Raw genomic sequence first — 25,823 nt, 5'->3', positions numbered from 1 at the left:
GCCGAGTAAGTCTGGAGCTACTCAGAAACTGCTACGAGGTGTGTAATCGCAATATTGCGAATACATCGTTCGCAATTTTAAGATGCTAAGATTCACTCCCAGTAGGCGGCGGCTTAGCATGAGCAAATCTGCTAAAATCCGCTTGCGAGCGAACAACTCGGAATGAGGGCCTATGTTTGTTCTTCTTTGCTTTATCCACATGTATTAAGCGACAAATAAGTACCGCTTGAATTAAGCTTCTCTGGCTATCAGATAAGTTGTCTAAACCGTTTTTTTTCATCCCCTTCCTTAAATAACTTCATTCACCCTGATATACAATTACACTCTTGGGCGCTTGTAGTCACCAATTCCTCTAATTACCTATATGTGCATGCCAAGCACATTTGTACGTACTATAAGCTGCCGCTCACATAATATATTGAGAAGTGTTTTTTATCTGCTTATTAAGGGTTACTTATACTTATGGTATAGATACCACAAAACTGCACCAAAGCGCCGTAGTCTTCATTTATATATATATATATATATATATATATATATATATATTTATACATATATACGTATATATATATCATATATCTGGAAACCCCCTTTACAAATCCTGATATATATATATATATATATATATATATATAAAACGAGATTTATGGTAAGAACTTACCATTGTTAAATCTTTCTGCGCGGTACACTGGGCTCCACAAGCATTAACATCGGGGGTGTTGAGTAGGATCTTGATCCGAAGCACCAACAGGCTCAATGCTTTTGACTGTTCCCAAGATGCTTAGCGCCGCCTCCTCTATAACCCCGCCTCCATGCACAGGGAGCTCAGTTTTGTTAACCAGCCCAATGCAGTAGCAGGTACCAGAGACGACAACCGCTCGCAGCCAAGTACACCACACACTCACCACAGGAGAGGGTGTCAGTGGCTATGCCAATACCAACCCAAAGAAGCTAAGTGCGTCAGGGTGGGCACCTTGTGGAGCCCAGTGTACCTTGCAGAAAGAGATTGAACAACGGTAAGTTCTTACCATAAATCTAGTTTTCTGCTGCGGGGCACATTGGGCTCCACAAGGATTAACATCGGGGATGTCCTAAAGCAGTTCCTTATGGGAGGGGACGCACTGTAGCGGGCACAAGAACCCGGCGCCCAAAGGAAGCATCCTGGGAAGCGGCGGCATCAAAGGCATAGAACCTTATAAACGTGTTCCCAGAGGACCATGTAGCCACCTTGCACAACTGTTCAAGGGTCACACCATGGTTCCAGTTGATCAGCCACCCGTGGGCTGTCATGCACTGGACCGTCAGTTTGAGATGACACAGGAGAAGTTCTGGGGAATTTGCCAGGATCAACAAATCGTCCAAGTACGGTAGGATCATGACCCCTTGACGGCGGAGTGTAGCCGTCATTACCGCCATTACTTTGGTGAAAACTCGGGGAGCCGTTGTCAAACCAAAGGGTAACGCCCAAAATTGGTAATGAAGGTTGCCCACCGCAAACCGCAGGTACTGTTGATGAGACACCACAATAGGAATATGCAGGTAGGCATCCTGTATGTCCAGGGAGACCATATAGTCCCCAGGTTACAAGGCCAGAACAATAGAGCACAGAGTTTCCATACAAAACTTGGAGATCCACACATGCTTGTTCAGGGACTTCAAGTTGAGAATGGGCCGCGAGGACCCGTTTGGCTTCGGGACTAGAAACAGCGGTGAATAGTATCCCTTGCCTCTCTGAGCCAGAGGCACCTGTACTATCACACCTGTGGTCAGGAGGGAATGTACCACCGAGTGCAACGTGTTTGAATTTTGCCGGATCCAGAGTCACATCTGTCAGGCAAAACCGCTGCTGGGGACGATTCTTGAAGGGTATGGCGCAACCTCGAGCGACGACTTCCCTCGCCCAGGTATCTGAAGTGGTCTTCAACCATTCCTGGGCAAAACCTAGAAGTCGGCCCCCCACCTTGGGATCCCGCAGAGGAAGGCCCGCCCCGTCATGCAGCAGGCTTGTCCGTTTTGGAAGCTGGCTGACGGGTGGCCCAGGCATGCTTCGGTCTGGGCTTGGCATGCCTAGAAGCACGAGCTTGCTTTGGGTACGCCTGACCTTTTGCTTTACCTGAAGGACGAAAGGATCGAGGGAAAGTACTTTTAGCCTTCTGCGTTGAAGGAGCCGTACTAGGTAGGCAAGCTGTTTTAGCAGTAGCCAGATCAGCCACAATCTTATTGAGGTCTTTCCCAAAGAGAATGTCTCCCTTGAAAGGAAGCACCTCCAGGGTTTTCTTTGAATCCATATCCACCGACCAGGATCTCAACCAAAGGATACGTCTGGCCAAGACGGATGTAGTAGCAGCCTTGGCCGCGAGCACCCCGGCATTGGAGACCGCCTCCTTAAGGTGTAGAGAAGCCGTGGCGATATATGAGAGACATTGTCGAGCATGCTCGGATGCATTGGAAGGCAGTTCCACCTCAAGTTCCTGAGCCCATGCCTCAACAGCTTCAGCAGCCCAAGTCGCTGCAATTGTTGGCTTATGCACAGCCCCGTTAGGGTATAAATCGCTTTTAAACAGCCTTCCACACGTCGATCCGTCGGTTCCTTCAGAGAGGTGATGGTAGTTACTGGCAGAGCAGAGGAAACAACCATATGCGCCACATGAGAATCTACAGGCGGAGGGGTTTCCCAATTTTTACATACCTCCGGAGAGAGAGGATAACGAGCCAACAGTCTCTTATTCGGTATAAATTTAGTCTCTGGATTTTCCCAGGATTCTTGGCGTATGTCAGCCAGGTGATCAGAATGGGGTAAAACTTGTTTAACCACCTTCTTACGCTTAAATCTATCTGGTTTCCTGGAGACAGACTCAGGCTCAGGATCATCAGTCACCTGAAGAATGAGTTTGATTGCCTCAATCAAATCCGGGACATCCACTAATGATTTTCCGTCCCCATCGGAAACATCTGTGTCAGTGTCTGTGGGATCAGTATAAGCACTGTCCTCGTCAGAGGATGTGTCTGGAATAGCCGTGTAATGGGAGGAGGTAATGGCCCGTTTAGAAGACGACTTAGCCTTAGGTGGGCAAGAGTGACCCTTATATTTAGTCATAGATCGGTTCAAATGCTGTAACTGAATAGAAAGCTGATCCGCCCATGGCGGGTTCACAGCAGGGACCATAAACTGTTGCAGTGGCACAGGTGGTCCCACAGGGGGTGTTAATTTAGTCACAAGCGTGTTTAATAATGTGGAAAATGTAGCCCAAGGTGGATCTTGTGATGCCCCAGGTGCTACCGACCCCCTGAACCTGAACTCTCAGCTGCCATATTATCCTCCATGACGTCCGCAGCCTCACTACCACACAGTGTGGGAGAAGCCGCAGAGTTGTTGCCATGTGTAGCAGACATAACTATGTGCACAATATTGGGCAACCAGGTACAAATTGTAGCTGCACTATGCCTATCAAGGGGATTGGTATGAAATACCTCCAATCAAAATCCCTACGTTCAAAATCCCGAAACCAATTGACCGATGGTCAAAATCCCGACAAGGTCAAAATCCCGACATGGACAAAATACCGACATTTAAAATACTGACAAGGTCAAAATACCGACATGTAAAATGCCGACAGGTCAAAATACCGACATGCGGTTTTTGTTGTTTTTTGTGTGTATGTCGACATAAGTCAACATGGACACCATGTAAAGTGTACCGCGTCCCCTCGCATGGCTCGCTGCGCTCGCCATGCTTCGGGCACGGTGCCTCGCTGCGCTCGGCACACTATTATATTCCCCCTCCAGGTCCACTGGGATGGTAAAGTATGAACAAGTCGGTTTCAATGAAAAAAATCATGAAAAACTCATGTCGGTATTTTGACCTGTCGGCATTTTACATGTCGGTATTTTGACCTTGTCGGTATTTTAAATGTCGGTATTTTGTCCATGTCGGGATTTTGACCTTGTCGGGATTTTGACCATTGGCCAATTGGTGTCGGGATTTTGAACGTCGGGATTTTGATTGGAGGTAAACTGACTGCATCCCCTATCAAGAACTCTCAGAAAACGTGCCTATGAAAGCACAGACCGGGAGTTCAAGAGATATAGATTAAATGGTGACTATAAATCACAAGGAAAAATACACTGTCAGTATACCTTGTGATACACACCTATATTAAACAGAAATAAAAACCTGAAAACACTTGGCCCCCTCAGGTATAGTAATATAGGAATAGCCTACTGAGTGAAATACCCTGTAATTAAGGTAACCACACAGCAGCTACATGCACACACACGTATATATATAGTCACAAACGTACCATGCAGAAATGATGTACCATAAACTGCACTGGATTAGCCATACAAAGTAATACCCAGTATGGCTATATGTGATAACAGTAGATATAACAATGCACAGTAAACACTGGATGTATATCACAGGGTGTTTGTACCACACAATTCTGAATGTATGCACTCTTTCTTAACTACAGTAACACTGTCCCAGTGACAGGTAGAATACTTAAGTGTCCTGTAAGAAGCACAGCACTGGCAATCAGGCGGTTCTACAGAGGAGGATTTGCCACAGCAGTCCCAGGAACAGCTCAGCTCAATCTGTGATGGCCGCTGGTCGGGAGTGAGGGAGAGATATGCAGCTCCAGGGCGGGGACATTGCAGAAATGGCGCCCTGGGGCTGGGGGGAGGGGCATCAGGTCCGGCCTGCTCTCCCTGCTGGCATCCCCACCGGGCGCTGCAGGCAGTACAAAACGGGGTTAATATAGGAGAAAACCCCCCAGACCTGTGCCCCTTAACTGTCCCTGGTGGCTAGTGGAGCGGCTGCCCAGTAATCAGTGTCCACGCCGGCGCGGGCGCGGCCCGCACCCTACGGCCACGCTGGATCGCGGTAAAGTGCGGGCACAGAGGCCCCTTAGCTCCCCTTCGTCAGCGGCCTCATGATCCGGGAGGACGGTGTGTATGCGACTGACCTTTGGAAGAAACCGAAGCCTCCGCTGCAGTGACCCGGCAACCAGGGCGCGGAAGTATACAGCGCCGCTGGGGGTGATGGAGCTGCAGCAGAGATGTCTATTAGACCTAGCCTGCTGCAGCCCTTGTAGATTCTTATAAAAGATTTCTTTTCTGTCAAATTTAAGCTAAGAATAGGCTGCCTGAGGCAGCCCCCTGTTAAGTGACCTGCTACTGCAGGCACCAACTACAAACTGAGCTCCCTGTGCATGGAGGCGGGGTTATAGAGGAGGCGGCGCTGAGCATCTTGGGAACAGTCAAAAGCTTTGAGTCTGTTGGCGCCTCGGATCAAGATCCTACTCTACACCCCCGATGTTAATCCTTGTGGAGCCCAGTGTACCCCGCAGCAGATATAAAAAGTTAGTTGAGGACCTTCAAATGATTATTATAGAAAAATAAATTTTATTGGCATCATCACCCAAATAGGTACTTTAAGAGTCATAGAGAGAATGGCTCCATTAATCCTATTTGTATTCATCATATGGCCTAATTCTGTAAGGATTGAAAATTCTGCTAATTAGCAGAATTTGTAATCCTTTTCCTAGCATGCTGACCACCACCTCCCACCCTTTATGAAGCAAAAATTGCGATCGTCTCGCAATTTCTGCTTCATGGTAGAAATTAGTGAAGCCTCCTGCCGGCCCAGCCGCCGTGATTTCGCCCCCGTTTGTCCACCTGCGCACCCCCGTTCACGACACACCGCCCCCACACCGCTCCGTCTCCTCCCTGGAAATAACATTTTAGGGCCCCCCTGTCTTAAGTACCCCAGGCCCCCCGAAGCCATAATCCAGCTCTGGACGTCAGCTCCGGCCCCGATCAGCCTAATGTGATCGCACTGTAGGAGTAAGTCCTGGGCTGCGCAGAGACTGCACTAAGTGGATTTTTGCAGCGCTGCGTACACATAGGATCGCACACTTGCACAGCGAATTTACACTCCCCACTGGAGGCGGCGACTATCTGAACGCAGGACAGCAAAGTTTGCAGCCCAGTGATCAGGTCTGAATCACCCCCTATTCTGGTGCCTGTAGCAACAAATGAGAATTTTTTGAGAATACAATAGGAATAAATGCTTTTCTTTCCTCTGTTTTTTATAAAATTATCCTGGTGCATGTGTAATGTGTCCGTAATTAAGACCCTTTAGTGAAAAAAAAAATGGAGACACTATAATCTCTCTGAAGAATAACTGACAATGTTTTACTGAACTGTGCATAAAATCCCATCTCAGAGGTACATGTATCAAGGGTTGGTATCAGGATTCCTGTGTTTGGGATTACGGCTGTCAGAATACCAACAGTGGCATCCCGACGCGCAGGTTTCCGACACCTGTTTGGTAAGCATATTAAGTTTTATCACTGACCCCCCCCCCCCCCCACCCTCCCTAAGCCTACCACCCCCCCACCTAACTCTAGTGCCTCAGTACATAGACCCTAAAGTAGAAGTTTGGTCAAACCTTAATATAATTATATATATATATATATATATATATATTTACATTAATAATGTATTTTGTTTTCAGTTAATTAGAGGCTATTCCCACTGGGTGCATGTGGGAGGATTTTGAGTACATGTGATAACTGAAGACAGGTGGGGCATTTTAGGGTTAAGCGTAGCATAGTTTAGCAAGATGGAGATCTGAGAGCTGTTTTGCTCCAAGTGGGAGGATTTAGTAGAGTGTGTCCCATTTTGTAACCATAATAAAATTTGAGGGCATGTGAGGAGTTTTCGTGGAATGTAGAAGGTCTGAGGGGTATGTCGGGATATTTTGTGGCATGTAGAAGGTCTGATGGGCATGTGAGAACATCTTGTGGAATGCAGAAGGTCTGAGGTGCATGTGAGAACATCTTGTAGCATGTAGAAGGTCTGAGGGGCATGTCGGGACATTTTGTGGCATGTAGAAGGTCTGAGGGGCATGTCGGGACATTTTGTGGCATGTAGAAGGTCTGAGGGGCATGTCGGGACATTTTGTGGCATGTAGAAGGTCTGAGGGGCATGTGAAAACATCTTGAGCACAGGTGACTTATTTAATACCTGTTATTTTGAGTTAACCATCTGTGCTCAAGCATGGATATCACTAAAACCTGGACTGTTAGTATGCTTTGAGAAGTATGGTTGGGAAACACTGTGATAAGAAGACTAGGCACCCAGCTTGCCACAATGTGCCCATGTGGTCCTTCATCTGGCCCTGGGCTATGTGGGGATATTTTTGTGGCATGCAGCTCTGAGGAGTGTGAAATGACTAAGATCACACACCCAGGGCACTAATACCAGTTGTGTGCTGCAGTCTTTCAGCATGGTGAGCAAACATAGGGGGTTATTCATTACAGATTGCAGATTTGCGGGGCAAGGCCGCCCAGCATGCAGAATGGCCTGCCAAGCTAGGTTGCTCATGCAGTAGTGCCGCAGCCATTTTTTACATCAGTGTGGCTGCGTGTGATGTCACACAGCCGCCCTGCCCCCGTTTTCCCCGCACCACCCCCGCAATGCTCCGTTGACGCCCCCCGCTCACTTCACGAACACCTCTGCCTGTCAATCATGCAGAGGCGTTCGCAGCCAATGCAATCAGATCGCATTGGCTGGCCATGCACACGCAGGATAGGACCCGAGTGTACACAGTGGCGCAGGGAATGGGGTTATTGCTGTCGCATTGCTTAGCGATGTGACCTGAATAGCCCCCATAGTGTACGTCCCAACATTCTCAGAATATGGGACAAAGACCCTCACTGTCAAGGCAGTTCCATCAAATCAGGACAGTTGGGAACTCTGAGTAAACAGTAAAGATGAGTAAAAATGTAACCCTATCATACAGCATTTGGTCCTTATTTACAACTTCTCCTGCATTACTAAACGGAACAGTGGGGCAAATGTATTAAGCCTGGAGAAGGGATAAGGCGGTGATAAGTGGAAGGTGATAACGCACCAGCCAATCAGCTCCTAACTGTCATTTTTTACATACGTAATTATCTGCTGGTGCGTTATCACCCTGCGCTTATCACTTCTTTAGCCCTTCTCCAGGTTAATACATCTGCCCCATTACTCCAAAAGTGCCTGTGACACGGTGCAGCAAAGGGATGATGTCTATGCTGCACGGCCTTTGCTTTGACAATGGACAGGAATATTTTATACGTGGCTTGGAATGTGTCAGTGCCATTCACGTTATCCTTTGAGCCACATAAATTACCCCTGTCCTCATAGACAACAGAAGAGGCGCTCCGTGAAGACGGGGTTCCAGTCAATATGTCGTCAATCATAAAAATGACACCAGAAATATCAACATCGACGTGCTCAAAAGGTCAGCATCGTAAATGTAGGCAGCAACAATCTTTTCACATGCACTTAGCATTAGGGTTAGGCTACAACTAGCGTTGGTTTTCGGCTAAAATAGTACTGTCATCATTCACAATTTCAACATTATACCAACATAGACATGGTGGATGTTGACTTATGAGCTGTCAACATTCTGAACTTGTCGACATGATTTTGTCAATATAATGATTGTCAACATACTGTACCCTACACTTTAGGCGAATGGACTGGTGCTTCATGTTAAGGTTTACTCAAGAAACCACTTGTGTAGACGGGATGCGGTCAGCATCCTGTCGGTCGGGATGTCGGCACTCAGGAAACAGAAGCTAGAATCTCGACACTACTCAGAATCCCGGCACCGGAATGCTGACCGCAGGCATCCCGTATGTACGTATCCGGCTAACAGTAAGGGCCCGGAGGGGTGTAAGGCACTAAAGGTGGGGATAGCTGTAGATACCCCCCCTCCCCAGAGTCTTAACCTTAGCCACCACCCCCTGTACCTTAACCTTAGCCACCGCCCCACTATCTTATCCATAGCCTCCACCCCAGGCGGGATAGGGTAGGGGCCCTGGGAGGGGTAAAATAATGACTCCGTCCCCTGTCGGCACTGTAATTGTTGGGATGCCAGTGTCGGTTATACAACCGCCTGGCTCCCGTTTCACACCCGTGTAGACAAGCGTTGTCATGAATAATGGTAGCAAGGACTTATAAGGACTGAAAATACTGGAGATTGAAGTTGTGATTGGGAAGAATATTAGGGCAGATGTATTAAGCCTGGAGAAGTGATAAAGCAGTGATAAGTACAAGGTGATAACGCACCAGCCAATCAGCTTCAATATGTAAATTGACAATTAGGAGCTGATTGGCTGGTGTGTTGTCACCTTGCACTTATCACTGCTTTATCACTTCTCTAGGCTTAATAATATCTGCCCCATTATTCCTGCCCAATTGTCAATACTAGGGTACTGTTGTAGAAAGTAGCTGATAACTGGACAGTTCTCACCCCGCTGCATAACTGTAGGTAGAACGCCAGACATCGCAAGTTCTCAGTTAATGGAAAGCTGATTTTCTACATATAATCGTGTACAATCTCTTACACAAGCTACTTATAGTGTAAGTTTTGTAGTCCTTTGTTTGTTGTAGATTCTCCAGAGGAACCACAAGGGGGTCATTCCGACCTGATCGCACGCTGCAGTTGTGTGCAGCGCAGCGATCGGGTCAAAACTGCGCATGCGCCGGTGCCGCAGTGTGCCGGCGCATGCCAGGCAGCTGAAGGCCATCGTTACCTAGTGATTGCCCCTGCCTGATTGACAGGCAGAGGCGTTCGCTGGGCGGGAGGGGGCGGCACGGCGGCGTTTAGCCGCCATTTTGGGGGTGAGGTCCGGCCAGCGCAGGCATGGCTGGACCGTGCGGGGGCCGGGCTGCATCGGCTGCATGACGTCACACCCGGGGCTGCGATGAGTAACTCCCGGCCAGCCGCAGGAGCCGCGCTGGTCGGGAGTTACTCTTCAAGTACAAAAGCATCGCCGCTGTGTGATGCCTTTGTACTTGTGCGGGGGCGGGGGGGCAGACTGACATGCAGGGCGGACTAGCCTTGTGCTGGGTGTGCCCCCGCATGTCTGGGAAGATGATCGTAGCTGTACTAAATTTAGCACAGCTACGATCAACTCGGAATGACGCCCTCAATAAGGGCGAGGACATATTGCAAGTGAGGAAGAAACTTCCTGCAAGGTTTACGCATCATAGGCACCACTTTGTGGATCCTGCTTATTTTAAACATCATACTAATTATGCAGCGAAGATTTGAATGCTTGCAATTCGTCCATTAACCCTTTAGTGTTGGTCTGGCTCCATCTATTGTAATCTCACCCCGAGGATACACTTTGAGAAGCTGGAATATACAAAGCTCTTACAATCATCCTTTAAAGTTAATTTATTTTCTTGGCAAGTAATTGAGTGCTAGATACACATTCATACATTTAAGCTTACTCATCACTGTTCTGTTATGCCCAGTTGTAAACAATGTTTACACTTGTAACCAAATACATTTGGCCTGATACTCTGTGTCGCGTAATAATGAAGTGGAGTGCGCTACTATGGCTCCATGTTGCTACTCATTCAGTGAAGCTTCCTTCCCTGTACCAAGGTGACCACCAAGGCTACTACTCAGCGGCGCTCTCACACTGGCCGGCGTGTAATGAAGTCCAAGTTTGGACTTCATTGGCCGTGCAGGATGCTGGACGAACTCAGACGTGTTTTTTTTTAAAGGGGCAGTCATTTACAAGGCATGGTTTAAGGCTCGTACATGATTGCCCCTTTAAAAAAACCGCCCGAGATCAGCCGCGCCGAACACGGACTTCATTACATCCCCACTAATGTGAGAGTGCTGCTGACTTTTCGGCACATGCGCAGTGTGACTTAGAAGTATGTGCAGTTAGACAATAATCGCTCTACTGCAAAAAAATCAGGTTTATTTCCATCTCTGAATCAGGTTCAAAGAGGTAAGGGGGTCTTGCCCGCAAGCTTACTATCTATACATACACTGTTGAGCCACATTATTATGACCACCAGCTAATAGCCAGAGTAACCGGCGTGTGCAACACGGACAGCAGCTAGACGGGCTGAATTGTCGTTTTAGACAAACGTCTGGTAGCCCCCAGGTTTGTTTTGACGTGAGCTGCTCCACTGTAGTGTGTCGGTCGGCCCTCACGCACCTTTGTAGTCGATCTCTCACATCAATAGCAAGTGGTGCTCCGCAGTTTCCACACTGGTTAACCGCAATGCAGGGCCGGTGCAAGGTTTCTCGACACCCTAGGCAAAACTTTAACCTGCTGCCCCCCCCCCCCCCCATATCATTATTATATATTCTTTATAAGGCGTTACAAGTGTTTTGCAACACCCCAGAACAATACAGGGTTCACAGATCTTAACATTACAGTAACTAAAAAACTGAAACCAGAGCACAGGTAACAAATAGCACCACTATTCTCAATACACAATATTATTTTATCTATTAACAGTTTCTTACATAGCGCAGCAAAATCCGTTGCGCTTTACAATTGGAAACAACACTAATAAAACAAAACTGGGTAATAACAGAGAGGTAGGGAAACCCTGTTTGCAAGCTTACAATCTACAGCTGAGATACAAGGAAGCAATCTACGGGCAGGCAGTCACTGGAAGAGATGAATGATGAACTGACGACACCGCCACCACGGATCCCATCAGAGCCCCCCATACTCCGCCATTACAGTCCAGGTCCCCAGGATACCCATGCTTGAGTCCAGATAGCTAAATAAAAGGGAGATACTAAATCACCTGTGCTCAAGCATGGCTACTAAGTCACCTGTGCTCAAGCATGGCCATCCCCAAACCCGGACTGAATGGCGGAGTATGCTAAATTCTGTCTCACATTTAAAAAAGCCAGATCGAAACAAAAATACATGGAAAATGACAGACCCATAAGTAAATTGAAAAAGCCAGATCCACATAAAGATACACGGAAAAAAACACAAATTCACATAATACATTGAAAAATGCCAGATTCGCTAAAAAACCCCCATAAAAAGCCAGATCCACATAAAAAAATATATTGAAAGTGACAGATTCACACAAACCACATTGAATCAAGCTAGATCTATATACAAATACAACTAAAAAAATCCAGTTTTACATAAAAATACACCAAAAATGACTCATCCACCTAAAGGTGGTCATTCCGAGTTGATCGCAGCCAGCAACTTTTAGCTGCTGCTGCGACCAATAGTCCACGCCTGTGTGCGAGTGTATTTTAGCTCAGCAGGGCTGCGATCGCTTGTGCATCCCTGCTTAGCAAAAAAAATGTCAAGCAAAACTAGACTAGGCCTGGACATACCTGTGCGATGGATCCAGCGATGATGGGCCCGGCTTTGACGTCACTCCTCCGCCCTCCGTTCTGCTGGACACGCCTGCGTTATACTCACCACTCCCCGAAAACGGCTCCAAACGGTCCGGATCCGCCCTGGCACGCCTCCGTCCTGTCAATTTTCTTTGCGGTCCGTCCTGCGACCGCTTTCTTCTTTAGATGCGACGTAACCCGGCGACCTCTGTCGCCAGGCAACGTTGCGCACGTGCACAGCGGCCGCCGCACATGCGCATTCCGCACCCATTCTCACCGCAGGGATAAACCGCTGCATGCGAACAGGTCGGAATGACCCCCAAAGACATGTTGAAAAAAGCCATATCCTGGATGCAGATCCACACAATAGACCAAAACAAAGTCAGATCCACCAAAAACACATAAAGCCAGATCCACATAAAAATACACAGAGACTCGAGATCCAGATCCACTGAAAATTCACAAACAAAAAAAACAGATTCACACAAACCACACCCAAAATGCCAGATCCACATCGAAATACATCTATAAGTTTCAGAGGCAATGTGGCAACAGGTTGGTGGACTGCGACCAGGAGACTGAGGTCATGGGGCAATGGACTGCGACCTGTTGGCAGATGCATGGGGCAACTGGCTGCACCCAGTGGACAGATGGTGTGAGCGGGTGGCAGACTGTGCCAGGCGAGAGCCCGTGAGCAGGGGCATGAGGGATGTGGGTACAGGCTGCGACCGTGAGGAAGAGGTCCCTGGGCGATGGGCTGTGACCGAGGGACAGAGGTGAGCACATTCCTGATCACGGCTGTCGGGCTGCGACTGCGAGGCAGAGTCTCTGGGCTGATGGACCCTGACTATGAAGGCAAAGGGTGTTGGGTGATGGACTGTGATTGGCTGTGACCAGGGGACAGAGGAACCGATGGATGACGACCGGGAGACAAGGATATAGGACATGAGTAAGGAGAGGAAGGGCAGAAAAATAAATACAACAAAAATGCCAATTTAACCCCTACCACAGATCAAAAACACACCCCTGTGGTCGGTACAGGGCGACACACACAGAGGCAAAGGGCGCACAGTGTGTCCCACAAGAAGGGGGGGGTAGGGGGCACAGGGTGCCATACACACAGGGATGCAGGGGGTGCACAGTGAATCACACATGGGGGGTGGCGGGACATGGTGTCACACACACACACAGGGGCAGAGGGTGTACAGTGTGCCATACATGGAGGAGGGAGGCACAGTGTGTCACACACACACAGGGGCAGGGAAAAACAGGGGTGTGGGGCACAAGGTGTCACACACACAGGGGCAGGGAGGCACAGAGGGCCACACACCATGGTGAGGGGAAGAGGACACACACACACAGAGGCAGGGGGTACAGGGGCCACACACACGGGGGAGGGGGTGGGAAGGAGGGCACAGAGCTATCCAGCCACTCACCGCCGCATGTCCAGTTAACCTCAGGTGCAGAGTAGCTAATTCCCGCGGATCCAGACACAGCCCGAAGAGGAGGCCGGCAGCAGGAGGATCCGAGCTCCAGCATCCATGCATGCAGCCCCATTGCGATGCAGCCGGAGGAGTCGAAGTACTGTGCCAGGGTGGCTGCTGGAGGTGGGAGGGTCCCAAGATCACTGGGGAGTAGGGAGACTCAGAACTGCGGCACTGACCACCGTCACCCAGTGCAGCGTGGGAGGAGGGGGGGGGGGCATGAGCATGTCTGGCAGCAACAGGCATGTTTGAAGGGGGTGCTGGACGTTAGAGGGTGCCTGTACGCAACAGGCACCCCTCACCTCAACATCCCCCCCCCGTGCGCACGCCTATGCCTATGGCTGTGCAGACTGCAGAGCAGGAGGGGGGGACATTGTCTGCAGGGGGAGGACAGGCGTCTGGCGTAGAAGCAGGGGGAGGAGATCCGTAGGGCAGATCACATCCCCATGTCGCCAGAACACTATATTTCTTTTTTCATGCTAAGGGACAGAATGATCCAGTATAGAGAGGAGCAGGGGAGGGAAGTGGAGTACTTGTGCTGCCCCTACTCTTCTCCAGCCGGACCGCCTCCTCCTTATGCTTTAGTGCCCGTGACTAGTACTTCTGATGCCAGGGGCCGGCTGCGGGCCGCCCCTTCAGGTCACCCGCCTATAGGCAGCTGCCTAATGGAAGCGCCGGCCCTGTCGCAATGGTACTATTTTTCCAGTCACGATACACCTTCACCACAACAGCACGCAAACAGTTCACAAGCTGCGCTGTCTCAGGAGTACTGCCACCCTCTGCCAAAAGACGATAATCATCCTAGTCCGCCTCCGGCCGGCTCCCCTCCCCTCTCCGAAAACCGCTGCACCGGAGCGATCCTCCGGCGCCCACGGCATCAGCAGGGAAGGGTCACTCACACGCGCTGCTGCGCGCGCCCGGGGACGGGCACCCGCAGCAGCACTGGCAGCCGCAGCATCGTCCGGGAGCGCAGCGCTCCGGCCCGGAGGACCGGACTGAGAGGGAAACGCATCCCTATAACAAGCAGGGGCACCAGAGGAGCGGCGTGGACGGGCCATGGCGGCAACACAAAGAAATCCCGGGAGGTAAATGGGTATACAGGAGGGGCCTTATAGGGGGCACCAAGCAGAAAATGCACACACCAAGAAGCAGTACACACTACTAAATAAAACGGGCAAGCAGCACAACACAGGAGAAAGGGGGGGAGAGCACTTACCCCTACCACGATTAAAGCAAAAGAGGCTGACCCAGCCCCTTCACCAAGCTCAAAACCCTTTCTGCCCACCCCCAACGTTCACTCCCATAGGCTACCAGAATACTCCCATAATGCCTTACTGTCCTGCCCCCAGCCTAACTGAGGTTTAACCCACTCCTCTCCTATTCTGTCAATTCGTTCTCCTTTTGCCACTTGGATAAATCGCCCCTTTTACCCATGACAACAATGAGTGATATGTTTGCAGACGGCCTATCGCACACATTATATACCCACCAAGCCAGTGCACAACACATGACGTACTTCATGGGCTGCACGTTGCCGTCAAGTGTAGGAGGTGATCATAATAAAGTGACTTGACCATGTACAGTATATGGCCGATGTTCGTGTACCAGGCTAGAGAGTACTCTATGCATACCTCCCAACATTCTGTGATTGAAAAGAGGGACTCCTGCGCGCACCCGAAAAGGGAGTGTGACCTAACCAAAAGGGGGCGTGGCCTTGCAGCACTGCCGCGATCGCTAGTCACGCCCCCGTTTTTCATCACTAAAGGGGGCATGACCAATGCTCTGTGAGCCGCTGGCATGCCCCCTCTCCCTGACTTCACTGAATAGACGCTGTACGCATGCGCACAGCGTCTATTCACCGCTGCTCTGTAGCGATGACAGGAGCCTCCCAACTGCCCCTTCCACACTGCGGGACACTGCGGCCCGCGGGTGGGACAGTGAGACAGTCCCAAACAAAACGGGACTGTCCCGCGAAAATCGGGACAGTTGGGAGGTATGCTCTATGGAGCTATGCAATAACATATGATATGCAGGCACAGATGCGCATCCTGTGGGTTAGTCCATATTTTTTGAAGAGACAATTTAAAAAAATGTGGACTAACTTGCCGGAACCGCGCCCATGCCTGCCTGCAGGCTGTTACATAAGGTCCTATGTGCACATTGTAACATGCCATGACTGAGGAGCAACAATCAAAAAGAAAAAAACAGCTGCAAGCCCAAAAATAAAACTGTAAAAATAGACTTTTCTGCTGGTGCTCTCCGTATACAATAGCTAGTGTTGCTCGAAGAGAAATTCTAATCTACGTTATTATTTACGATACAATTTCGATGAACGTATCCCTTTAAGAACTTCCTTGCATAGCAGAGAGATGCATATTGCATAGCAGAGCTGAAATGTCCACTCATAGTGGGAAGTTATTTTGGTTGCGCCCCTCACTTTAATAAGCAATCTGTTCAGGAAGTGAGTGCAAGCGACTATTGCACAGGAAGCTGAAGAATTGGATGCTATTGGAATGTTGCACTTTAAAAGCCACTAATAATATTATACTCTTTAAAATGTTGGTCCAAAGCAGGCATGTCAAACTCGTGGCCCTCCAGCTGTTGCAAAACTACAAGTCCCAGCATGCTTTGACAGCATATCTTCCACTGGTAAAGCATGCTGGGACATGTAGTTTCACAACAGCTGGATGACCATGAGTTTGACATGCCTGGTCCAAAGTATTCTACATGAGCAATGACTTGTGTTCAGGGATGTTTCTAAGGGCCTAGGTATTAGTAATCAATGCAATGTTATGATTAATAACAGTCCATATTGCGACTTTTTCATTGTAAAGAAAAATTTCTTCCGTTATGTATTAAAGATAACTCGTAGGTACAGTGCTAGCAATAACTGATGAATAACCAACCCACACTGGATGAGTCTTTCACATTTGTGAAGATTCCTTAGGTAGGGGGGAGTTACAATTGGGGGAGGCCAGTCATGCCCTGCACCATGGTATAATTTACCTGCAGCCACAATCAGGGGAAGCCCATCATGCACTGCACCATGGTAATATTTACCTGCAGCCACAGTCGGGGGAAGCCCATCATGCACTGCACCATGGTAATATTTACCTGCAGCCACAATTGGTGAAAGCCCATCATGCACTGCACCATGGTAATATTTACCTACAGCCACAGTCGGGGGAAGCCTGTCATGCACTTCTCCATGGTAATATTTACCTGCAGCCACAATTGGGGGAAGCCCATCACGTATTGCACCATGGTAATATTTACCTGCAGCCACAATCGGGGGAAACCCATCATGCACTGCACCAAGGTAATATATTTACCTGCAGCCACAATCTGGGGAAGCCTGTCATGCACTGCACCATGGTAATATTTACCTGCAGCCACAATCAGGGGAAGCTCGTCATTACCAAGGTAATATTTACCTGCAGCCACAATCGGGGAAAGCCCGTCATGCACTGCACCATGGTAATATTTACCTGCAGCCACAATTGGAGGAAGCCCATCATGCATTGCACCATGGCAATAATTACCTGCAGCCACAATTGGGGGAAGCCCGTGATGCACTGCACCATGGTAATATTTACCTGCAGCCACAATTGGGAGAAGCCCATCGTGTACTGTACTGCACCGAGGTTCTATTTACCTGCAGCCACAATCAGGGGAAGCCGTCATGCACTGCACAAAGGTAATATATTTACCTGCAGCCACAATCAGGGGAAGCCGTCATGCACTGCACCATGGCAATATTTACCTGCAGCCACAATTGGGGGAAGCCCGTCATGCACTGCACCATGGTAATTTTTACTTGCAGCCACAATTGGTGGAAGTTTATCATGCACTATTCACCTTATAGAAACCAATCTATATGTGTAGATTCAGTCCTGTAGTTTTATGGGTCTCCCTTACAATCAATACATATACGGTTTCTAATGAAAAGGTCAGATATTGTGCAGTTACCTTTAACATGTCCTTATACCTTCCCATCTCAGAGTGGGCTGTTATCAGGCACCCGAGGACCCGGAATTTGCCAGCAGCATCAGTGGTCTTCTCCAACACTTTAGTCCAGACCTGTAAAGCCTTTTCTGTCTGGTTAGACTGATAGAGCTGAAGTCCTTTTTGGATCTGCTGTTTGGTTTGGTCCTGACCCATCTTCTTGTCACCCAGAAGGTTCATAAAATCCTGTGTATGCAAAACCGCAAGTCTGCAGCTTAAATCCCAGATGACTTAACAAGGTTGAGATTACAGGCTTCCATGGAATTGCAGCAACTGAGGTTGTAGAAACCACCAATGAGGTATAAAAATTTCCAGAAGGGAACTTGTACTTCTGAAGTGCAGCTCATCAAGCGCGAGAACTGTGATTAGCAGACATACAGGTACTCCAGCTTGGTAGTGAGACCGCACACGCCTTGGTTGTGAGAGGCAGCCAGATTTGGCCCCAGCCCCCACGACTGGGCACAGCTGTGCCTGCCAATCTCAGACTCGTCTCTTCAAAGGAATGCCAGTGCTAGTGACTCAAGGTCAGGAAGGGAGAAAGCACCAAAAGCCCACCCCTCTACCCATTAACAGAAACATGCAGTAAGATCCAAATTTAAAAAGGACTTACATCTCATCTCCACCACTACACCATGCCTCAGACTACCCCTCCCAAAGAGAGGAGCTGTATAAAAATATCCCCAAGACAGACAAATGATCAACTGGAGAGGCAGCAAGAATTTCACGGGCTAAGATGACACATCACAGCCCCTTCTTCCCAACCCATTAACCGTGCTCCGTAACAGCCTGCCACATTTTTCTGTATCCAGACTACTGTGGAGAGGAGTAGAGTTAATGCTACCCTTATGCTATTACTATGCAGTATGTTCCACTATGTGTGAACAGCGGCACAGCCCTTTCCACTACCCAATAGGGGACTTTACAACTAACAAAAATGTTACCAACTGTACCACAACTAATTGTCTTTTCTATGGTTTAATTACACAGCTCTCAAACACTTTAGAGCAGTGGTTCCTCCTAAACCTGGTGCTCAAGGAACACTAATACAGCTCTCAGATCGCTAATGCCGAGTTTCACCCGGGAATTGGAAACAGGTCTTTCCCGGATGCGACCCGGCATTGGACCCTGAGAACTGTCTTCCCAACCTGGCATGCTGGGTCAGGTTGCCATCGGGGGCGGGGACCACTGCGTCATTGGGGGCGCCGCTATGCTTTGATAGGGTACTGGGTCGCATCAACCCAGGAAACCCGTTCACACTGCACCTGATCCTGTAATAGTCCGGGAATAACCCTTCTTTATTCCCAGGTTGAATTAATGGGTCAGGCGACCCAGGAATTCGGGACTGACCCTTTCACACCGCACAGTAACCGCGCCGACCCAGCAATATACTGGGTCGATACAGGGTTATTTGTGTGGCTTGAAGGGGTATGACCATCCAGGTTGGATATCCATGGCTCAGCACAGATGGTTAAATCAGATGGATATCCATGGCTCAGCACAGATGGTTAAACTAAGGTATGGTCACCTGTGACTATGCGTGGATATACTTAAAACATGGACTGTCAGTACTCCTTGTGGACCGAGTTTGGAACCACTGCAGAAAAGTATTAGAAACAGTTTATGTGGATGGGTGTCACACCTTGATCAGAAACCAAGGCACAGCGACAGCAATAGCCCTACCTAACTAGAGACCTTATGCAAATATACATAACTAGTTGCTTCATCGCGCCCTACGGGCGCTCTTCACACCGTCGCAAGCGGCTACGCCCCCTTAACCCTTGCATGCCTTTCTGGGGTTTAATATTTGTATTATATGGAGTATTACCTGCATTCCTTTGTTAGTGGTTAAATATTGCACAATGAAAGGGCGTGCGATGGTGAAGGAGGCGCAGCCCCTTGCGACGGCGTGAACAGCACCTGCAGGGCACGATGTACAGAATGTAGCGGGTGCGGGGGGGACTGCGGATGGTGTCTGTAGATGCTGCGGGTGGAGGGGGGGCAGAAGTGGGGGTGGGGCCCGGATGGGGAAGGTTCGGGAGGTGCTGCGGGTGGGGGAGGGGCAGAGGAGTGGGGGATGCAGATGGGGGAGGGGTCCGGAGGCACTGCAGGTGGGGGAGGGGCAGGGGTGCCACGGGTGGGAGAGGGGCAGGTGTGGGGATGTTGTGGATGGGTGAAGGGTTCCGGAGGTGCTGTGGGATGGGAAGGGACGGGAGTGCCGGGGGTGGGGTAGGGGACCGCAGGCACCATAGGTAGGGTAGGGGCAGGTACGGGTGGTGCGGCGGATGGGAAAGGAGGTCCGGAGGTGCTGCAGGTGGTGGAGGGGCAGGTGCGGGGGTGCCATTGGTGGGGGAGGGGTGGGTGAGGGGGGGACCGCGGATGGAGGAGGGTGTCTGCAGATGCTGCGGGTGGAGGGGGGCAGGAGTGGGGGGAGACATATAAGGGGGGTGAATGGTGGAGGGGGCCTGGAGGTGCTGTGGGTGGTGAAGGGGCGGAGGAGTGGGAGCCGCGGGTGGTGTAGGGGGTCTGGAGGCACAGCATGTGGGGGAGGGGTGGAGTGCCGCATGTGGTGTGGTGCATTGGGGAGAGGTCTGGAGGCGCTGCGGGTACTGTACATACCATAAAAGGTAGTTGGAGGGTATGCAGTAACAGGGCCAGGACAGGGGTGACAGGGTCAGAACAGGGTTGACGGGGCCAGGACAGGGGTGACAGGGTCAGAACAGGGGTGATGGTGCCAGGACAGGGGTGACGGGGCCAGGACAGGGGCGACGGGGCCAGGACAGAAATGACAGGGACAGGATAGGGGTGACAGGGCCAGGGTAGGGGCGGCAGGACCAGGAAAGGGGTGACGGGGCCAGTATAGGGTTGACAGGGCAAGCACAGGGGTGACAGGGCCAGCATAAGGGTGACAGGGCCAGGATAAAGGTGACAGGGCCAGGATAAAGGTGAAAGGGCCAGGATAAGGGTGAAAGGGCCAGGATAAGGGTGGCAGGGCAAGGCCAGGAGTGACAGGGACATGACAGAACACAGGGCACGGGAGAGATTGGTATTAGGGACAAAACAGTGGTGACAGACAGATGTGTCTTACCGGAGTCACTGCTGCTGGCTGCTGCTGTTCCACTCCAACCTGTTGGGATCTGCTGCTGCTGGAGACTTGGCATGGCTGACTCTCTCAGGCTGGAGTCCTGCTTCCTCTGCCCGTCCGCATCCCTCCCCCCCTCCTCAGTCACACACCGCAGACCTCGCGCAGCTGCCGGGCACCATGGTAAGGTGAGACTGGAAATGACTGGTTAGCCCCCAGAAGATGCTGCGGCTGGAGGGAGGAGGGGGTCATAGCATGCACGTGGCGCGGACCTCGCGGCTGCCAGGCACTGTGGTAAGGGGAGACTGGGAGTGACTGGTTAGCTCCCAGGAGACGCTGCGGCTGGAGGGAGGAGTGGGTCGGAGCCTGCAAGCAGCTCGGATTTCTGCAGCGCTACCCGCCAGCTAAAGTGTGTGAATGAGCTGGGTGCACCTCACTGCGGGTGGCAGCGCTGCAGCTAGCGGTGGGGTTGCCGGGGCTGGAGATAACAGAGGCAGTACGGAACCTGCACAGCGGCAGGTGCCCCACAAAACTGCAGCTAAGAAGCGTGGAGTGTGCCAGAAAGTGACGCTCCTCTGCGCCAGAGAGACCCTGCTGAGTATGCCGATGTGGGGGGTCAAGCACACAGTGAGCCGGTGCCCGTCTGTCTGTATGACATACCCCTCACACACCCCCATACCTCCCAAATGTCCCGATTTTCGCGGGACAGTCCCATTTTTTGGGGTCTGTCCCGCTGTCCCACCCGCGGGTCGCAGTGTCCCGCGGTGGGGGGGGGGCAGTTGGAAAGCTCCTGTACTCGCTGTTCTGCTTAGCAGAGCAGCGGTGAATAGTGGAGACAGAGGGATAGGGGGCATCAGGGGGTACGGATTAAGGGGGGGTTCCAGCAGCAGAGCCGGATTAAGGGGGGGGGGGGCAGGGGGTACGTACCGTTGGCCCCACAGTTTTAGGGGGCCCCCCGGCTGGAGTAGCTCTGTCCCAGCTCAGAAGCTCCCCCCCCCCCCTTCCCCGTCCTGCCAGCAACAACGGCAGCATTGTGCTACAGTCAGCACACGCTGCTGCATGTTGGCAGGTCTGTGGTGTTACAGGGAGGCAGCAGTCTCCCTGCTTGCTTCTGCCTGTGCGGGTGTGTAGGTGGGAGGGACCACCTCCTCTGGATTTAGCCCTAGCTGAGGGGCCAAAATCCCATTTAAAAATAAAAATCGGAATTTGCATAAGGGGGCGTGGCCGCGCGGGCCGCGATTAGGCCACGCCCCCAACCCACAGCAGGCACAGCAATGAGATAGGGCTACCCTGTCTCAAGTGCCCTGTGCCCCCCGGACTCATAATCAGCCCCTGGGGGCATGCCAGCAGCTCACAGAGCGCTGGGCATGCCCCCTCACTGACGAAAACGGGGACCCTCCCGTGAAGCCACGCCCCCTTTTCGCCGAGTGTGTGTCCCTTCTTCTGTCTGAAGAAAGCTCCTGCAGAAAGCTGGGAGGTATGCACCCCTGCCTGTGCCATGCCCATACCATCTGCTTCTGCTCCTAGTCTCCTGTAGATTTTGCCAGATCTGTGACTCATTTGACTAACTCCGCCCAGTCTTGTGACTCCGCCCAGCATTAGCAAATGAATCACAAAGTCACAGATCTGGGCTATTATATAGGAGATTGAGCTCTACAGGATGTGAGGGAAAATTAATGATGTGCCTACACCCTCCCGTTCCAGGGGGACTTGGTGGCCATTGTGCTGTATTGAATTCCCCCCAAAAGAAGCAACACTCCCTTTGTAATACACGATACCAACATATGCATAAACTCCTACAAATAATGTCTGGATAAATTGCGAGTTCTGATAACTGTCACTTCAGTATTAAATTGGGTATACACTTTTGCAGTCACTCGGCTGATTGAGTAAATTCTCCTGAACAGCCGAACACTGTGTTCCCAGCTTGACCCACCGCAAGCACTATACACACTGGGGCAGATGTATTAACCTGGAGAAGGCATAATGAAGTGATAACCAATGATATGTGCAAGGTGATAAACGAACCAGCCAATCAGCTCCAATATGTAAATTAACAGGAGCTGATTGGCTGGTGCTTTTATCACCTTGTACTTATCACTGCTTTATCACTTCCTTATGCCTTCTCTAGGTTGATACATCTGCCGCTGAGCTAGAGGTAGCTCAGTGTGTACAGAATTCTATGGCAGTGGTTCCCAACCTCTGTCCTTAAGTACACCCAACAGTCAGAGCCGGATTAAGGGGGGGGCCCTGGGGGTAAGTACCCCGGGCCCCCCTTTCTAAAAGGGCCCCTGCCACCCACCACAGATCAGATCACTGATCTGATCTGCAGCGCTATGTCTCCCTACAGTTTACATTGGCAACCTAAGCAGCTGCGCCGCATAGCAGTAAGGACAGCTGACCGACGGCCCAGCTGTCCAATGATGTGTGAAGTAGCAGCCTGCGCGCCCAGCCGGGCGCACAGGCGACAGGGAAGAAGTGTGGAGCCAGCAGAGGGTGAGTGATGCCTAGGGAGCAGTGGCAAACATAGCAGGGCCGCAGCCGCACTGCACTTGCGCATATAAAGTGGCCGGGAGCGGGAGGCATGCAGACTGTACTGACACCCACTGCAGTGAGTCCGGCTTCAGGCGATAATGCAGAGCTTTTGGGGCAGCGCAGTTGAGTCAGGGCTACAGTTCCCTGATCTACACTGCTGATCTGCTGTCCGGGATTATTGGAGGCGGAGCCAGACCCTTTTAACCACTGTTTGGCTTTAATCGTGGCTGGCCCCTCCCCTGGGACCAGCCATCAATGACCTGAGCTCCTTTCAGGCTGGCCCCTCTTCTCCTGTCTACCATTCTCCGATGGATATGAAGTGTACTGCTTCCCCCCGCCCCCTGCTACAGTATATGGTACAGATCAGGGGAATCACGATTTTTAAATATGTTTAATCTTCCCAATCCCCTCATGTGACTATTGGGGAATTGCCCCCAATACATCGCTGGTGTATGGAGGGGCTTCAGTCAGATAGGGCTGGTAGGTAATGTATTTGTTTATAGCTCTTTGTCATAACAATTTTTTAAATATTTAATTAGCTATTTAAACCACACATTACGCAAACCACACCACCAATATTATTGTAACACCCATTTTTACATTGCTAGCCGGGCCACTGCCTTGTGACTGCCCCCCAGGCTGAAAGTTCTCAGCCAGCCCTTGCTGGGGAGACAGAGATGAATGAGCATGTCACCAGCAGCAGGGCAAAAAGTAAGCTGGCTCCCTAGCAGTTTGAATGCAACCTCCCGATCAGGCGCGTTATAGACAATTTATCGGCTAACGTTGCTGCATACTTGCCTACCTGACCCTCTCCATTAGGGAGAAAATGCTCTGCTCCTGGACTTTCCTGGTAATGTATGATTGCCATCACCTGTGGTAAAACACCTTTCTTATCAATTAACTAGCTCACCACAGGTGATGGCAATCATACATTACCAGGAAAATTCAGGAACAGAGCATGTTCTCCCTCATAGAGAGGGTCAGGTAGGCAAGTATGCGTTGCTGCAATAGTCCTGCATACACACCTCATCGTCGGGTAAATGGTCTGATGATTGTATAGGTGTGTGCCCAGCATAACATTAGCAAACTGTCTGTACTAATCTACAGATTAGAGCAGGGATAGCCAACTCCAGTACTCGAGAACTACAAACAGGTAACATTTTCCAGGTCTCCTAACAAAATCACAAGTGAAGTAATTAACTCCACCTGTGGACCTTTTAAAATGTGTCAGTGAGTAATTAATACACCTGTGCACCTGCTAGGTGGTCTGGAAAACATGAGCTGTTGGTAGCACTCGTAGACTGGAGTTGGCGAACCCTGGATTAGACAAAGGGGTATATTTACTAAGGTCCCGGTTTTGACCAAGATGATGTTTTTTCTTCAAAGTGTCATCTCGGGAATTTACTAAACTCAAATCACGGCAGTGAAGAGGGCATTCGTATTTTTTTTACGGCTGTGTAGTAAAAGTATGAATGAATACACCATCGGTCAAACGCGGCTAATTAGATATAGGGGTATACTAAGGTCCCGATTTTGACCGAGATTATGTTTTTTCTTCAAAGTGTCATCTCGGGAATTTACTAAACTCAAATCACGGCAGTGATGAGGGCATTCGTATTATTTTGGAAGTCCTAGGAAAAAATTACGAATCAATACACCATCGGTCAAATACGCCTGCAATTTGGTAGAAATCGGTCATTTACTAAAAAGTGCAAATCACAAACACTGCCGACAATAGCCAAACACTGCCGTGCTGAAATACAATTCGTGAAAAAGTGCTAAAAAAAAACAGACCTGCTTTTTTTTACCGTGTTCGGATAGGCATGCACGGATCCATGAGATCCGTGCATGTTTTTCAGTGGGAAGGGGTGGGAAAGTGTTATTTAAAAAAAAAAAAAATGCGTGGGGTCCCCCCTCCTAAGCAAAACCAGCCTCGGGCTCTTTGAGCTGGCCCTGGTTGAAAAAATATGGGGGAAAAAATTATAGGGGTTCCCCCATATTTAAACAACCAGCACCGGGCTCTGCGCCTGGTCCTGGTTCCAAAAATACGGGGGACAAAAAGCGTAGGGGTCCCCCGTATTTCTGAAACCAGCACCGGGCTCCACTAGCCAGATACATAATGCCACAGCCGGGGGACACTTTTATCTAGGTCCCTGCGGCCCTGGCATTACATAACCAACTAGTCACCCCTGGCCGGGGTACCCTGGAGGAGTGGGGCCCCCTTCAATCAAGGGGTCCCCCCCTCCAGCCACCCAAGGGCCAGGGGTGAAGCCCGAGGCTGTCCCCCCCATCCAAGGGCTGCAGATGGGAGGCTGATAGCCTTTTTGTCAAAAAATGAATATTGTTTTTAGTAGCAGTACTACAAGTCCCAGCAAGCCTCCCCCGCAAGCTGGTACTTGGAGAACCACAAGTACCAGCATGCGGTGGAAAACCGGGCCCGCTGGTACCTGTAGTACTACTACTAAAAAAATACCCCAATAAAAACAGAAGACACACACCTTGAAAGTAAAAGTTTAATACATACATCCACACCTCCATA

The 25,823-nt window shown here is 50.2% G+C and overlaps 1 protein-coding gene across 1 annotated transcript in view; it reads right to left on the bottom strand.

Annotated features, from left to right (window-relative positions):
• RAPSN (receptor associated protein of the synapse) overlaps nt 1-18,200 on the bottom strand; it is a 230,350-nt gene extending 212,150 nt beyond the window's left edge. Inside the window, exon 1 of the mRNA XM_063944580.1 lies at nt 17,635-18,200. Within this exon, the coding sequence (XP_063800650.1) occupies nt 17,635-17,850 (216 nt within the window). The 5' untranslated portion in view covers nt 17,851-18,200. The remainder of the gene's footprint in view (nt 1-17,634) is intronic.
• Nucleotides 18,201-25,823: the final 7,623 nt, after the last annotated feature.

The sequence above is a fragment of the Pseudophryne corroboree genome, chromosome 11 (assembly GCF_028390025.1).
Source record: "Pseudophryne corroboree isolate aPseCor3 chromosome 11, aPseCor3.hap2, whole genome shotgun sequence".
Lineage (NCBI taxonomy): Eukaryota > Metazoa > Chordata > Amphibia > Anura > Myobatrachidae > Pseudophryne > Pseudophryne corroboree.
This window is presented reverse-complemented; position numbering and strand designations above follow the sequence as displayed.